The sequence below is a fragment of the Notamacropus eugenii genome, chromosome 2, assembly GCF_028372415.1.
Source record: "Notamacropus eugenii isolate mMacEug1 chromosome 2, mMacEug1.pri_v2, whole genome shotgun sequence".
NCBI lineage: Eukaryota > Metazoa > Chordata > Mammalia > Diprotodontia > Macropodidae > Notamacropus > Notamacropus eugenii.
Window position 1 is genome coordinate 244519240 of NC_092873.1, and position 18219 is coordinate 244537458.

At 35.5% G+C, this 18219-nt stretch overlaps 1 protein-coding gene across 6 annotated transcripts in view; it reads right to left on the reverse strand.

Moving 5' to 3' along the window:
- The window catches only part of SYNE1 (spectrin repeat containing nuclear envelope protein 1), a 537113-nt gene that overhangs the window by 254551 nt on the left and 264343 nt on the right, over nt 1-18219 (reverse strand). For all 6 annotated transcript variants that reach the window (XM_072643728.1, XM_072643724.1, XM_072643725.1 and 3 more), the window contains 5 exons: nt 18000-18172; nt 16437-16746; nt 11311-11475; nt 6532-6888; nt 584-720 (listed from right to left, as the gene is read on the reverse strand). In XM_072643728.1, coding sequence (XP_072499829.1) covers nt 584-720; nt 6532-6888; nt 11311-11475; nt 16437-16746; nt 18000-18172 — 1142 coding nt within the window. The remainder of the gene's footprint in view (nt 1-583; nt 721-6531; nt 6889-11310; nt 11476-16436; nt 16747-17999; nt 18173-18219) is intronic.

Sequence of the window (18219 nt, forward strand, 5' to 3'; positions counted from 1 at the left end):
AGAGACTATGTTAAAGTTAGAAAGAACCTTAAGAAAAAAAATCACAGAACCATGGAGATGGATCCATCAAAGATGGAAGAAAAGTTACAGATGATAGTTTCATTTTACCAATGAAGAGATTGAAACCCAGAGAAGTATGGTAACTTGTCCAAGATCATATATCTAGTCAATGGCAAAGTTGAATTAGACAAAACTGGCTCTCCTGAATTCCAGTCCAGAGTTCTTTGTACTACATAATCCTGCCTCCCTAAATAGTTTATATCCAGTTTATACTAAATTTATGGAAACAAAATGAACATTGAAATATATCTCTATTGATGATTTAGTGTAAAACATCATAAAAAACATAAAAATCAACCTTCCCTGCCTGTTCCTACTTTCTTTTTTGTTAGGACCTGTAGAAAATAAAGAAGTATAAAACCATTATCACTAGAAAATAAGAACAGAATAAAACCAGTAGACAATAATTAAAAGGAATTTCTGCACTATATTGACTATAATTGAAAGGGTAGTTCAGAGAAGGAGATATGGATATGAATAGTTGATCTGGCTTAGTCAAAAACATGCTTATAAATATGCTTACCTGTTGTACTCTTTAATTAAACCAGAAACTTTTCCACTGTAAGGACTAAGGTCTCTAGAAAATCTACAAAGATCATTTAACTGAGATTTGAGCTCATCAGTTAAGGGTTCTGCTTTCCCCAGTGCATCCAATATTTCCTATTAGGGAATAAAATAGTAACGGTCATTTTAATAGCATTATTTCTATCTTTAAAAAAATACCTAGCCCATTTTCAGTTCTCTCTGTGTATTAATGAAGGAGAAGGAGGAAGAAAACAATGGGAATATGGAAAATTAATGCTTAATCAAAATCAATAATCTAGCACTCTCTTTGGCTATTACCCATGCTGGTAAGCAGAAATAACAACATATTCTTTCTCTTATATGCTCTGGCTGTACTCTACTATGATTGCTATGAATATTAAAATAAGATTCGTTATAAAGAAGGACAAAAAGAGCCCAATACTCTAGGTGTGCTATGATCACAGAATAAAATTACATTACACTAGAAGGCTTGTTACACTAAAAAATAAGGGAACTATTTAAATTGAAAGAAAGAATAACTTTATTCTCTAGAATAAAAAAGAAAAAGGCAAACAACAAAAAATAACAAATGTAACAAAAAAATTTTAAAAAGCAATGACTTTACAACACATATAGTATACTTTTATATTCATGGTTAAGAATTTCCTATATGTAAGTTGAACTAAGATGATCTTAGATGATAGTTTTTTTAGTCTTTATACCAAAATGGCAGGACACATCTGTGATTTCACTAACATAGAGAATTTCTGGATGTGGAAACTCCGTCTCAATACGTCAGCATTTTCCATATAACTTATTGTCTTAGAGAAGGTGATGCAATTGCATTAAGAAGTTAAGTGACTTATCTAGGGTCATATTATCAGTCTGTATATATTAGAAGTTAAGACTTAGATGCAGAAGTCCTTGGCTCCAGGCCAGTTCTCTAGCTATTGCAAAATGTTTCCCTTAAGTATACCAATAAAAACATAAACCTCTGTTTCGAGAGCAATGAAACATAGTTTTAAAATTGTCATCTTATTTTTCTCCTATTCTCATTAGTAGATCAACTTAATGCAGTTATAACAGTATATATCCCTTACACATCATGACTTTCCCCATTGCAGTTTTGGTATATTGTGGGTTGGCATAAAAAATTAAATGGGGATTTTTGAGGGAGTTTTGCGGAAGTCTCCGACACCACACAAAGGACAGTGGACAACACAGATCCTATGACCAAATATTTAACCCAAATTTTAAAATAAGGTACTATAAACACCCCATAAAAGAAAAATAAAAAATTCAGCCTTTTCTGGTCCTAAGGCAGGGCCAAGGATTTTCCAGATTGTGGTGGGCACCACATTTCAAACCCCTGCAATGTGGAAGGGATAACTGTACAACATTTTGAAAATTTTATAAAGCAAAAGAGATCTTTTGATTATTATTAATTTGGCTAGGTATAAGTATTGTGTTATCATTTCTCTTGTAAACATGTCTATGGTTAGAGCCTAAGAACTCAGGAGAGGCAATTTTTAACAGGAAACTGATATTTGAGAAAGTTTATTTACTGAATAAATAGCTGTTTAGGTAAGCAGAAAATATCTAAGAAGCTTCTCACAAATACACAATTTATGAACCTTTTCCTTCATTCATGGTAGGTAGACTTACTGCTAGAATACATATTGTGTGTACAGAATATACATTTATTATGTACAGCCCCATCATTTTGATAATGAGGAAACTTAGGACTAGAGAAGTCATAGAATTTGGCTGAGGTCACACAGGTTGTAAGTAGCAGAACTGGGCTCAAACCTGGGTCCTGACTCCAAAACCAAAACTCTACTGCATTATGTGGAAAAAATGCAGCTTTTTGCTGGGGAATAAGACATCACTAATTTGGAAGAATTAAGAATAGGGAGAAACTAACAATATATTCTCAAGTACATGATAGAATACTTTAAAATGTGGTTTAATTATATTATTACTAAATGCTTGTTGATGGATTGATTGAAATATGTTTTACAGGGAAAAGAAGTAAATTAATTACATAATTTGAAAGTCATACATTATATGACATTGCTTTTTAAGCTTAAAGTCCTTTTATCTATAAGAATTATGGATGAAAGTAGATATTAAAGATATATGGAATATTTATTTCTTTATACTTAATCTTCCAAGGTCTAGTTTAATTTCAGAAAATAACTAATTTTAAACCTCATTCCTCTTATATAACTTGAGTAAAACCCTGACAATATGCATTGGAAGAAATACTCTAATTTTTTCAGGAAAAAAAATCAAAACATTTATTTCACATTCTCAAAACAGGACATGAGGAAATCACTCATGTCTGGAGAACAATTCAGAGCAGTAAATATCACAGGAATTTTATTTAAAGGGGAGATCATAAGCAAAATATTGATGTAAATTACAACTAAGATTATACAAACATCTGGGGTGCACTGTTACTTGTTGCCTGGTGATATCAATTGCAGGCAACATCATGGTTTCGTGATAAGAACACAGGACCTAGAGTAAGGTTATTTGGACTGAAATACTGACCCTGACTCTTCCTAACTGATACTTTGGGGCAATCGTTTAACTTCTCTCACCTAAAATTCACTTCCACTTCTTAGAATGCCTCAGTTTCTTCAAGAGGCAGATTAAATACTGCCTTATACATGAAGCTTTTCTAGATTTCCCTGCTCAACAGGTGTTATTTGCCCTCCCTTCCAAACTACTTTGCATTTATTCTACATATACAGATGTGTGTGTTCTGCTCCCACCTCAGCCTGCTACAGTGTTTGCCACAAAAGAGATACTTAAGATGTATTTGTTCATTATTGAGACTCAGTTTTCCTAATTTATAAAACAGGTGTAATAATATATGAACTATCTACTTTACACACCTGTGGAAAAGAGCTCTGTAAAACTTAAGGCTCCATATTAAGCTATTGACCAACTATAAAGCATTTTAATAAAGTTTTTCATTTTACAGACACTGGGCCAGATTAGTCCTAAAATGCGTCTTCATAGTAATGATTTACTTATGGCATTACCAAATTATATTCACTTTGTTAAAATACTAACAAGCATTCAGAAGTTTTGCAATGCAAATATTATCAATTGTTCTAATGTTTTTTAAAATGTAATGGCTGAGTTTTAGGAGAGTGTTATATATACACAAATACATACACATATGAAGATATTATACATACATATGTACACACATATAATCATATATGTGTGTGTGCATGTGTGTGTATGTATGTATGTATGTATGTATGTGTGTATGAAGATAGTTTTACTTTACCAACCATTGTATAAGAAGGGGGACAGGAGTATTAGCCTCTTTCTCCTAAAGAAAGGAAAAGCTAGCAAAATTCTGGGATTAGTATTATGGCTAGTCAAAATTCTTAGGTCATCTCTAAAGAAGTACATAAGAAATCCAGTCTTTCCAAGATTCATTAAAAAGTCACAGTAACTCAAAATTGGTATCTATTCTCCAATAAAAATCTTTCATCAATAACCCTGGGAGTAACACTGGGAGACACTATACAGTATTTTAAGTATTTGTGTTTATTTATAAATGGACATCAGCAGTTATTTAAATGTGCGTGTAAATTAAATAAAACTCAAAGAATATAAACATATTGTATCTATGCCAAGACTATAACACCAGTGAAAACATGGACACATTGATTCATCAAAGGAAAAAAAATGTTCACTTGGTAGCAGAGTTAAAGGCTGATAATCCATGCCAACATTCAAATGTTGACTCACTGAGAAGGAAATTTGGGATGACAAAAACGTAAATTATTTTCCTAAGCAGAAATGTAGTATATTGAGCTAAAGTGGAAACATGATAATTGTGTCTTTCAACTAATGAAGGACAGATGGCATATAAAATGAATGTAGGAATAAAACTTATACAAATGGAAAGTCATTTAGAAATTTTATTTGAACTATTATATTCATATTCACAATTATGTTTTAGTCTAGGACTTGAAAGTATCAATAAAAACTATTTTATTAAACCTTTAGCTCATTAAATACATACTACATATGGAATCAAAAACTATACCAATATAATTTGAACATATACCACAGGGAGAAAATGCTTGCTTATTTAATTTTTAAGTATGACTTTTCAACATAAGGATACTTAATGGTTCTTTGAAAATGTAATTAAAATGAACATTTATAACTTAGAACTTTATTTTCCCAAATTGTCTTTCTGTCTACCAACTTTCTTTAAAAAATAATTCAGACTCAGTTCTTTCAGTTTGAAATGTCTTTACATGAAAGCACAGAACAGATTAAAGACCAGTTCTCTCTGTATTCTTTTGTACTCTTAAAGGTCAGTCTTTGTTATTGTACTGTCCATGAAACACATCTACTCTATGTTACTTTTAGCAATAGTATCTGTATAAAAGCAATTGATTCTGGAAGAGTAATGGCAATTTAAGTATGAGTATGAATCCTTTTAAAATTTTTATTCCAAGGTTAGATAGAATTTTCTTATCTTCACAAGGAATGCTGATAGTAAATTGACTTAATAAACCTGATCAAATGTAACAGAAAGTAGATATTAAACAAAGTGATTTTTTCCATGTTAAGTGTATATTAACACTGACTATTTATGGTATTACAATTTCCTTAGTCCTTTTTCTTTGAACTGATTGATAACCCTTAAGGCCCTTAAAATCTAAAAAAGGGTCTGAAAGAAAGAAGAAATCTAAGAGCCACTTTAAAAAAAGGAAACCAGAAGGAGTTACTTAGGAAGTCTCATTTGGTAACCAGACACTAAAATGTTCTAGATGCATTAATCCTCAACCAGAGAAGGAAGAAGAGAAAGAGGAGATGTACTCTTAACAACACCAATAATCTCTATTTATAAAATTCTTTATGACTAACTAAATCTTTTCCACCAAAAATAAAACTAGAAATATGCCTTTCCTCTCTGATAATATCTGAAGTAGATCTAACAGAAATGGAAACACAGAAGTTTCCTTAGGCTTCCTTATAAGGATAGCTATGATTCATAAGTACACTAAACTGCACATTTCAATTTCACAGAGTCTACTTAGTAGTAAAACAAGATGGAGAAAGGAAAGGATGGGAAAAGTTGTTTTTTAAAAAAAATTCACTATCCTTTTTACTGCTTTCTGGCTTTCAACCCAAACAAAAGGTCAGTAAAGCAAAACAGGAGACAGACAGACAGACAGACAGACACACACACACACACACACACACACATGCTTATACATATACTCCCACAAACAGGCAGAGAAGAATGACAATGGAATAGTAGTTCTAATAACAGAATAATTCAGTTACAGCTATCAAAAACCACATATAGGGCACTTAACAGGGCAACCACTGTACGTTATCTCTAAAAGGATCCAATTGTCCATTCTGTGTTGTAAGTCAGTACTCTATTACTCTAAATTAAGTAGCCAGTAAAATGTGAGCACACACACACACACACACACACACACACACACACACACACACACACACCAAGAACTTATGACCATTAGTCTATTTATGCTTCTTCTAAGAGGCCATTTTTTTCATGTCTCTAAATGATCAAACATATTACAACCTCCTACAACAGGGGAAAAAGTAATTTGCTTTCATTGTCAATAAACTTTCCACATGACATCTGATGCCTCTAAGAATAAATTCTTTTAAAACAAAGTTTGTTTGATGAGAATATAAGAATGTCCCGAAAAGTCTTAGTGCCCTTTTGAGTTTCAACAGTTTAAAACTCAGAGTCTAAAATTTCAACACTGTAAATTGCACCAAGACTTTTGGGACACCCTCCATAAACCAATTTGGCTTGGTATCCAAACATTTTGTTCCCAAAAAGTCTGACATTTTAATTTCTCGGCTAGCAAATATTATTTGTACCCATTTGTAACATAACAACCAAATGGAGAAACCTACTTTTTCTTGGTGCCAGGAATCCACTATTTCTTGGTCTGTAGTCTTCCCTTCCAAGACAGCTATTTGCTTAGACCAGGTTTCCAGAAGGCTAGTGAAGTGCTCCAGGGCCTGCTCCAGCTGGGCCACTTGGGCTGTGAACTCTTGCTCCGAGAGGGCCATTTGGCTAACGAGATTCTCCAAGCAGTCCTGTGTTTGGAAGACACTGTCTTCCCACTGCTTCCACTCAGAGCGAAGGGCCTGCATCTCTGTGTCCATAAGTTCACACCCACTGGCAGCTGTGCTCTGTTTCACTGCAGGAGCCAGCAACTCCACTCTGTTTAGGCGGCTTGCACCAATCTGTCTGGAATCTATCAACTCCTGTAATGGAATATTGCCATGGTAACCAAGAAGGCTCTGAATCACTTTGGCTGAACGTTTCTAAATCGGTGCATGGAAGGACCCCCATCCGGCTAGGAACTTCTAGCAAGTGTATCATAGGGAACGGGAAGCATTTTATCCACCCACCCCTCACACACCCCCCCCCCTTAAATTATAGTAGGCGGAGACTGTCAACATTTGAGGGGAACTTTAACCTCAGGAAGCTTTGATATCCTGAAATAGACTAAGCAGGGACCCTGAAAACAGAGCACTGTTAAAGTATCCAAACATGTTTTGATTGTGATTAAAATACTTTCCTTGTGGCATTCTGTCTCTGTAAATAAAGCTTCACTTTTTTTCTAAGTTGAAGAACACATAAACAGCAGTGGCAGAACCAGTGTTACGCACATGGTCTGAGCTGCAGTCTCATCTCACTTCACAAGAGAGCAACTCATATCGTATTTCACGATATTACAGGAAAGCAAAGTCATACAGTGTCGCAGCAAACCATAAGCAAAAATTAGTCTATAGAGTGCAGGCAATAAAAGAAATAAGCACATTTTTAAAGCAAACTTTCCCATTCAAAATACCTCCTTTCTAAGTGAACTATTTTTTTTGAGAACCTCAAAGATAAAAAATCAATAGAAATATTTAACTACAAGTTTAATGTCATTCATTGGTTTGGGTTTATTACTGCTTTTTTATTTTATAAAACTATTGGCCATATAGAACTGCAGAATGTCATAGCTGAAGAATGTCATAGGGTTGAACTAGTCAATCCCTACCCCATTTAAAAAAAAAAAGAAAAGTGTGGCATAGAGAGGACTAGGTGATGATTGTGATCATGGACCTCATGGTCTTCTAAACTCTCAGCTTAGTAGCCCTCTATATTATGTTGACTTCCTATCATAGACTTACTTTAAATACTGCATCCTGCATCCTCTCATTTTTATTTGTGATTTCCTAATTCATACACCAGACAACACCACAGAGATGAAAAGGGACAGAATAACATATTTAAAAGGGGGTTGATCTATATATTCACATACTACTCTCAATTCCCACCAAGAAAACTAGAGGTTCAAATGTTATTTGAGGGGGTTATTAGATGGATGAAACAAACAAAAAAATTTGATCAAGAAGAAATAGATCATGTTTTTTTAAAAGTCTTGGTTAGTATTACTATAGGCTAAACTCTTTGAATTTTTGTTCTGAAAATGATTCTCAAGTAGACAATGGAGTAGAATCAATAGATTATTTGACTCAGAATCAGGAAGCCTTAGGTTCAAATCTTGCCTTAAATGTTTAGTAGTGGTATGACCCTGGTGTGTTCATCCTTCGTTGCCAAAGAAGACCATGTCATCAGAGAAATGATGACATGACTTGCATTTGACTTTGTTTTGAGTGAGGGAGGGCTGTGCAGGTCACCAGCCTCATTTCTCCTCTGGAGCGATCTGGATTCAGTGACTAAATATTCATTAGGATGATTGGAGATGACCCAGGATCAGGCAATTGGGGTTAGGTGACAGTGAGTGTCAAGTGTCTGAGGTGAGATTTGAACTCAGGTCCTTCTGACTCCTGCCCTGGTACTCTATCCACTGCACCACCTAGCTGCTCCAAAATGAGGATAATAACATAGCAGTAAATAGCAATAGGACTGTTGCAAGGATTAAATAAGATACTGTATCAAAAACATTTTGCACTCTTGCTCCTGACTTGGAGTTCTGGGTTCCTATAAACCAGGGCTGGGGAATGTGGAGTCTCAAGGCCACATGTGGCTTTGAGGCCATAGGTTCACTATCCCTTCACCCAGTTCAGATGAAAGTTCTCCATATGAATCAGACCCAAAATATTATCTTACTTGTCATCTCTTTCCTCCAAGTCTGAGAATGACAATCAAATCAATACTATAATTCCTAGAAAGCATATGTCTATCAATTTAACTATGAATTCACTCAACATCTCTTCAACTTCCCAGACCAAAACAAACTTCCTCGGTTACTACTCTCCTATATGTGTTATTCTCCCCATACCCCCTCCCCCCGCCTCATTAGACTGTAAGTTCTTTGAGGGATAGGACTGTTAGGCTTTTTAAAAAGTGTACAACCCAGTGCTTAGCACTGTGTCTGGCACATAGTGATGCTTAAGAAATTGGGGGGTTTTGCGGCGGTTTTTTTTGTCATTCATTCAAACCACTTCTGTATCCAAATGGAAAGAAAATTATTAATAAAATCAGGATTAAAGTGAAAGTTATAAACTAACTGAAAAAACAATTGCATGTCACCAAAACCAGGGATCTAAAGGTGGTACACATGGTAGAAATAAATTATATGCCACATACATCACCTCTACATAAAACTGACCAAGTCAAATGAACTGAATTAACTATGCCTTTTTATAATAATACACAATAAGAACCTATTATGCCATGGGTAACAGGACCCTAGATTTAGAGTTAGATGGAACCCTAGAGATCACTGAATCAAATTCTTTCATTTTACAGATGAGAGAAATGAGGCTTATAGCTTGTGAATTTCTGAGTCAGTACTTGAAACCTACGTTTTTTGACTCCAGAGTAAATGCTCCACCCATTATACCATACATACTAGGTTCTATCAGTACAAAAAGTCATGAACACACAGATTTCCCAGCCGGTTTCTAACATATATCAAGGCTTGACCTTTCCCTACAACACTTCTATTGAGAAGTAACCCTGTCCCTCCTTTCATTCAGCATGTAAGAAAAGAATTTTGCAAATAGACATGGAATGTTTATATAAATAAGTAGCATCACATTTTTTTGTTTCAGTTTTTTATGGTCAATTTTCATTCATAAGTAATTCTCACAGTTGGAGACCATAGGTTGTCAGCTTTCAAAATCTGCTTCCAACCAAATTTTCTGCAATGCTAGTTATGTTCTACATCAAAGCACTGCAATCCAGTTTTTGTATCTCCACCACAATTGCCTTTTCCTCTACTTCTAATCAAGTTGCACTTGAAAACTTGACTGGGATCATAAGAAATATAAACACTGAAAGCGATACTGCTCTCTCATTTCACTATAATTTATAGTTTTAAAATGATATATAGTTTACTAGCCTCCTAGTAAACTCCTCCTCTGAAATTGATTAATATTTCACCTTATAGTTTTCCCTACTTTACTGAAGAACTGTGAATCCTGTGCTTGGGTTAGATGATGGATTGGGGCTGAGGAGATGAAGGATTCTTGTCTTTTTTCCTTGAAGTCTTATCCCAACAAAGAACATCAGGTATGATTTGAACTACTTGGTTTAAATAATGTGTATTCATTTCTTTGCTTTACTCTTTTCCCAACTTGCAGCCCCAAATCTTTCTACGTGTTTTGTTGTTTTAAGTTGGTAGTTAAGATATTTAGGAATAATTTCAGGCAATCTTTTTCAAAAATAGTGAAAATTATATTTAACAGGTAAGATGTGAGCAGATTGTCTAAGTAATTTGTTAAAAGAGACAGTTTAAAGGAATGCATCCTTGGTTGCAACAGTTACAGTTTACCATTCAGGGAACTTTCAATGCTTCTATGTTCTCAGTTGCAAGGCATAGTCATTTACATCCCAAACCTGACCTTGCCTGATTTTCAATGAAACCACTTTACTGCCTTGCTTCCTTCATATCCTCACAATAAATCATGTGACAAAATAACTGATAAGTCCATCTTGGTCTAGCCTTTCTTATAAAAACCCACTACTTCAATTTTTAAGCGAAAAAGGAAAAGAATGATCTTTATCTACACCATATCTGTACCATTTTTTCAATAGGTTGAAAGATTTTGGAGTATCTCCAAGTCCTTCACAATGTGAGACCTATGGCAAATTCTGTCAAATGGTGTGTGTGTGTGTGTGTGTGTGTGTGTGTGTGTGTGTGTGTGTGTGTGTGTGTGTGTGTATGTGTGTGTGTGTATGCCAAAGGCAGAAGAAAACATTGATGCCCCTGTGAAGGATTATCATTTGTATGATATGTCACTGTTGGCTACTGTAGCAAAACCAGACATCTACAGTGACATTACCAGTTTACTGTTCACCTGCACTTATTAGATTACCTAACAAAGAGTTTCCTTTCACTGTGCTAGGAAACATTATCTGGATTTCTCAGCCAGCCCAAGAGGATTTCTTTTCCCAGCCTTTCACACCATAGTTTTCCAACAAGTACTGTTGCATACTGGAGCATAGGAACACTGTTGTATTTTGTTCACACCTGTAAGATCTTTTTAATGCCCCTTTTCTCTTGTATACTCATCAGTAATCTGACACTGGGGAAAGTATGCTTTAAATTGGATAAGTGCAATGTGATTTTGAAAAAAAAAAAAAAAGGAAATGTATCTTGTAAAACTTGCTTTAAAAAAAATATACCCTTCATCTCAAGTATGTGTTATTCAAAGAATACGGACCTTAATTCTGGATAATTTTTTCTGGGTGGCAGATGAATCTCCTGACACATCTGACCAGCGGTGAAGTTCTTCCTTTGCTGAATGGAGCCAATCTGTAAATTCATGAACTGCATCCATGTACATCAGATGGTCCTTTACAGTCTCTTCTACTTTCCTCATTTTCTCCTGGCAATGAAAAAGAAAGCAGCTCAGAATAATAGGTTATTGCTGGGATTGAAGAATTAGACAAATAGATTAGGCTTCATCTATATTTTCCAACATATCCCATTAAACTATCACTTTGATTTTCCAGGAAAATTTTTTGCAAGTATCTCAAATATCTCAAGATAAAGGATGCAAATGGAAAGATCTGAGGAAGAGACCATATCTTTATTTCTCTGTGTTCAGCTCCTACATACCAAGTACTGGATAACATTTTCTAACAAGCAATAACAAGACTGACAAAAAGATAAACTTAATAGAAGTTGGCTGATATATCATGAAGAGAAAAACCTATAGTTGAAAATATAGTGAAAATACCAATGCCCTTGGAATCAGGAAGCCATAAGTAAAAGTCTTAGCTCTAATACACACATACACACACACACATACAACCTATGTGAGTATGGGCAAGTCACTTAACTTGTCATGGCCTCAGGAACTCAATAAGAGTATAAGTTGCTGAGAAGCTGCCCATCTACATGAGGGGAAGGAGTTTCTATATCAGTTTTTTATACCAATTAAATCACAGGTATAGCTAGAATGTGGAGTGCACTTAGGTTGAAGTCAAACAGTAGATGACCTTAAATGCCAGGCTGAGGAATTTATATTTTATCACAAAGGCAAGAAGTACCTTGAAGATTTAGGGGGCACAAAAAGTGACACAGTCAGACCTTTTCTTACAAAGGTTATTTTGGCAACTCTACATAGGCCTACTTGGAAAGGATTATGATTAGAATCTGGGAAACCAATGTGGAGTATATTACAATAGGCCAGCTAAGACGAGACTGGGATCTGAAGTAGGGTAGTGGCTATGTACAATCCTTATTTTCCTTTGATTAAAAAACACTCTGCCAACTTCCTTTAATTTGTCTGACCAAGAGAAATGATGAGCCATCTTTCTATATATTTATTATTACATTTTCTGGTTTTGTTTATAACAAGCATGTACTTTTTTATATTATTCCATTTCCCAAAGGTATGCAAACTCATAGGTCATTGGAAGGGAAGGAGAGGAGGGAATAAGCTTTTCTATAGCATTTACTACATGCCAGGCACTGTGTTAAGCACATTGGATAAGGAGTTTATATTTAGAGTACCAATAGTTTATAAATGTTCTAAAAACTGCATGACTCCTAACTCCCTCTGCCTTCTTTTACACCAAACCACCACTGTCACAGCACAGGTCAGCACAGGTATAATCATTCCAGGCCTCTGTTCAAGAAACTTCAGGGGCCCCATATTGCTACTAGGATAAAATACAAGCTCTTCTTTTTTGTCATTTAAACTCTTAACAATCCAGTTCTAAACTATCCTTCTAGACTGATTTCAAATAATTCTCCCCATATATTTATGTCCCAGTCAAAATGGCTTACTCTCTCTCCCACAGATGACTTTCCAACTTCCACCTGTGTATCTTTGCATAGGTGTCTACCTAGTCATGCCTGAGATGCTCTCTTTTGTCAGATCTCTAAGGATCCTTCACTCACTTCCAGGATCATCAGTTTTAATACAAATTTCCTCATGAAGCCTGAACCCCCCCAGTTGCTACTATCCCTATAAAGTATGATGTTGCCTTTTCTTTGTGTGTATATGTCACCTACAGAGAAGCAGAGTGACACAGTGGATAAGGTGCCAGGCCTGTGCCAGGATTTCTCATCTTCATCAGTTCAAATCTGGCCTCAGACACCTACTAGCTGTGTGACTGAGAAAGTCACAACCCTGTTTGCCTTGGTTTCCTCATCTGTGAAATAAGCTGGAGAAGAAACTGGCAAATCACTCTAGTATCTTTGCCAAGGAAACCCTAAATGGGGTATTAAGAGTCAGACACGACTGAAATGACTGAAGAACAACAAAGGATGTACACATTTACATTGGAAGCACTTTCCAGTCTTCTTATATTTGTTACCGATATCATAGATGCAAGACACCCAAATGTATAGAGTGCTAATTAAATGCCCTAAGTAAACTTGTTTATTGAACCTATACAGCATTCTTTAAATGTTAGAGACTGGCTTGTGAGAGTTAACAGTTGAGTCATAAATGCACGGACAAATTTTATATCTCTGTTGTTGTAATTTGCTAAACTTGTATACCTCAGGCACTAGGTCTGTCATCCAAACTCACATGGAGCTACAGCTGCATAGATAGTCAATCAAAAATCATTTAATGACTATTCAGAAGGTGTGTCTCTCTGCTCTTAGAATCTACACACCAGAGTCACCTAAATCTCAGGGCCATGGGATGATCCCTTTCCTTTTATTCTATTTTTTACCCTCTTAACCAGTGATAATACCTTAAGACTGAGAGTATAGATCTGGAAATGCAGGGAACAGATCAAACCTTATGGCCACATGAATTAAAGAATTGGAAAACCTTATGGAAGGTAGAGAAGTGGGAAAACTGATGAGATCTCACAGCACACACTAGAGATGAGACTTTTACTCTACTTAAGGGAAGAGCTGTGACATTGCTCTGCAGTCATCCTACAAACTGGCCCTACACTTTATGCTGTGCCAGAGTCATGAATTGATTTAAGGCTTGGAGAACCCTATAAGACAGGTAAAAATATTTCTAGTCATAGGAAAGCACTGAGTAAACCAACCTCATGTTTTATGACCCAGTTGTTTGTGAATCCAAGTGGCCTTTAATAAATTTGGCACCTGATACGTCAGTTTTGACTATGGATTATTTTTGTTCTTTTGTTTCTCTCTTGCTTTGGTAAGATTCACATATATCTACCCATTTAGAATGCATTTGATACTACATGATGAGGAAGAGACAGAAGAAGACTATTACCTCTCCAAGCTCTGAAACCAAACTTCTGGGCTTAGAATAATTTCTTTCTTTTAAAAAAAAAAATAATTTGTCTTTGTCTAGGTATTTTCCTGCAGTAGAATACAAGTTTTTTGAGGACAGAGTCTTTATTCGTTTTATAGAAACTTGCTGAATTTACTTTTAATTGCTGTGGAACAAAAATTCAATTTCTTATTCCATCCTGAACCATTGGAGGTGAAGAAACGAAAAGAATAAACATTTATACAGCATCTACTCTGCACTGGAAACTTTTAGAGGATCACTAATTGTTTATAAATTTCTAAAAAACTTTGTGATTCCTAACACTTGCCTCCTTTTATACTAAACTGCCACTGTCACTGTTCAGGTGCTTATAGGCCAGTCTCCTCAACAAAAAGTTTTGGGGGCTCAGGGACATTTTATATTTTTCTCCATTTCTTGGGCTTCTACAAGCTTCTTGAGGGCAAGGACCGCTTTTGGCTTTCTTTGTTCTCTGGAACAGTTCTTGCTACATAGGATACATTTAATAAATCTTGTTGACTAACTGAATGTCCTGCAAAAAAAAAAAAAAAAGAAAGTAACAAAGAAGGAAAGAAAGGAAGGGGGGAAGGAAGAAAGGAAGGAAAAAAATTATTATTACTGGCGAAGAATCTCTGTACTTTCCTACACTAAAACAGTCTGTTGTTGGAACCATTCTTAATACTTTTTTAGAATTTTAGAACCTGGCAGAGCATGCCGTGTCTTGGAATAGATTTTGACAACTCAGGGTCACCTCCCCATCATAGTGTGGCATTGGAGTAAGACTTTTGTGGTGAATCCACTGATCAGTTATTAATATTCGTAAGAGCACTAATGAAAATATGTCATCCTAGAAAGATTCAAGAGACTTGGGTGGTATTATTATGTATTGTTATTAATATTAAAAAATGATGGTGATGATAACGATAATAAATTTATATAGCCTTTACAGTTTGCAAAGCACTTTACAAATATCTCATTTCATAGATGAAGCAGCCCTAGAAGGTAGATGCAATTATTATCCCCATTTTACAGATAAGAAACTGAGGCAGGCAGAAGTTTAATGATTTGCCTAGGGTCAGAGAACTGGTAAATATTTGAAGTTGGATTTAAACTCTGGTCTTCCTGACTTCAAGGCCAGCATTCCAATCATTGCGCCACCTAGCGCTTCTCGTAGTAACACAACTCAATTCCAGAAAATCACAGCTGGAAGGGACTACAGAAATTACCAAGGACAGCCTCCCTGCAAATGCCAGCTCCTACCTGAAGCTTTCCCCAATTTCCTCAGGTTAAAGTAGTCCCTCCTTGCTCAATTATGCCAAGATAAACTGACAAAGTACTTTTAAGCACTTGTTGACTTGTGCCAGGCACTGTGTCAAGAATATTTTATCTGTATCTCTCTTTCATCCCTATAATGCTTTTCCATGACTTATCTGTACATGTTGCATAACCTCAACTGGACTGTGAATTCTTGGGGGGTAAGAATGACATTACTTTTCATCTTTCTGTTCCTCATGTTGAGTATAGCGTCCTTCTTGTGGGTGTTTAGCAAATGTTTGTAGAGTTGATAGAATTAATATAGTATTTGCGGTTGTGCAGTTATTCCAGGCACATTTAACTTTTTGTGAATCTATCTGAGGTTTCCTTGGTAAAGGAAGAGGAGTGGCATTTCATTCTCCAACTCATTTTATAGGTGAGGAAACTGAGACAAACAGGGTTAAGTGACATGTTAAGGATCATACAGCTGGTAAGTATCTGACGATGGATTTGAACTCATGAAGATGAGTCTTCCTGACTTTACGTCCAATGCTTTTTCCACCTGGCTTCCCCCAACACAGTACAGAGTTGACTTAAAGAAATGGAGGAAGAGAAAAAAAGCAAGCAAAAACCATAGTCATTCCAAAATTTAGAAGTACAATACAATGAAGTACATAGATAAGAAATTAGTATCGGACAACCTTTTGCTCAAGGGAGGTACTAGTGGTTTTAAAACAGTTAATTTTTCCCAGCATTCAACCATGCAGGATTTTAGTTACAAAAGAGAAGGTGGCCAAAGCTGACAGTTATCTGGATGCCTTTAGTTAGTTTCTTTTTAAAAATAATATGTCATTTACCTTTGCAACAGTGCTGAGGTCATTAAACTGTGTTCTCAGTTCCTCCTGAGCAGCTTCATTAAGTGAATCATCCTCAGTTTTCTCATAAAGCTCTATGGATTTTTCAATTACATTGTGGAGGGCCCCAACATGATCATCTGCCTCTGAAACAATGGACTGAAAGTGATCCAGGAGGGAAAATTTCTCCTTCAGTCCCATCTGGGGCTGCAAGGGATGTTCCACTTTGTGATCCACTGATTCCATCCATTGCTCCAACTGGACCTTCCTCTCTATATAGTCATTCCACAGAGTAATCACAGACTCCAAAGAGCTAAAATGAAAAAGTCATGTAGAGTACGGGTTGGTTTTCTTGTTAGTTTAAAATAAAGAAATCAATCAAGCAATTTTCATTTTTGTTAAGTGCTACGCTACGTGCCAGGCACTGTGCTAATTATGGGTAATACAAAGAAAGTCATATATTGCAAAACTATTATTATTATTATCAAATAATGAATAGCAAAATGAGTAGAACCACTGTATATAGTAAAAGCAATATTGTTTAAGAATAACTTGAGTGAATAAGTCATTTTGACTCTTACAAGTACCCAAATGAACTACAAAGGACATATGAAGGAAGATGCTATCTGAATCCAGAGAAAGAACTGACAAATAGAAGTTTGTATAGAATGATTTTACATATATGTACATATTTGTCTCTAATGGTAGCCATCTCTGGGGCGGGGGAAGGGAAGGAAAAAAGACATGATAACTTTATTATATATTTAAAAGGACTAACAAGTTGTACATAATAGATTTGCTGTTTCATGTGCAATTTTTTATTATATATGTTATGGAAATGCTTGTTTTATACCATAAATTAAAAATAAAATAAATAAAAATTTTAAAAGGTTAAATTCTGCATATGTGCAATGAAAATATTGCTTCTCTGTAGAGTGATCTAACATCCCTCTCACATGGCAATGAATAAAAAAAAGCATTCTTTTTCACTGAAATTTTTACCAAGTTTTCACCTGGTAAATTAAATCCTAGGTAATCATCCTTAGTTGACAGCTAGCTCCAGTATATGCAATTACTTCCTTGTGTTAACTAGATGAATAGAAATATTATCCAAATGGTCCCTGTTTTGTGGGGGACCTGGAGATTAGATTATTTGGTAACTTTGGTTTTGCTGGCTTTGGGATCCAGATTTGGATGTTAAACCACTGGGCTGGCATGTTTATGTTGGGAATATATGCCTTAATGGAATGCAGTGTCTGAGACATACAAATAACACATCTGAGATTTAACCAAATATTATAATATGCTATCTCCCTGTGGTTTTCTTTACTTTTAAAATCCATTTTAGTGGCCCCCTTGGCTCTGTAATTTTATTTTCAACAGACAACTTTGTACTGTAATATTATGCAATGTGCAGAGAGAGACACACACTGAAAACAGCAGTCAGCTGCTTACAAGAAAATCTTCCAAAAACATGTTGATCCTAACTCATGTCATACTCAGTTAATTCCATCTTATTGAACCAAGGAATGCTGCTTTAGCAAAGGCAAGAAAAAACAACAGTACCTATGTGCGTGGATGGAAGTGATCATGACATTATCCCACACATCTTTAAGTGTCTGGAGCTGAGTCTGAATCACCCTCTGGCCTTCTTTGTTGCTACTTTTCAAGGCCTGTTCTCCTTTACCAATGGCCATATTCAGCTTCACTTCACCCTCGCCTTTCATCAAAAGTATCTCCTGTAAAAAGAGAATGAAGATTTAAATAAACACAATAATTTTCAAGT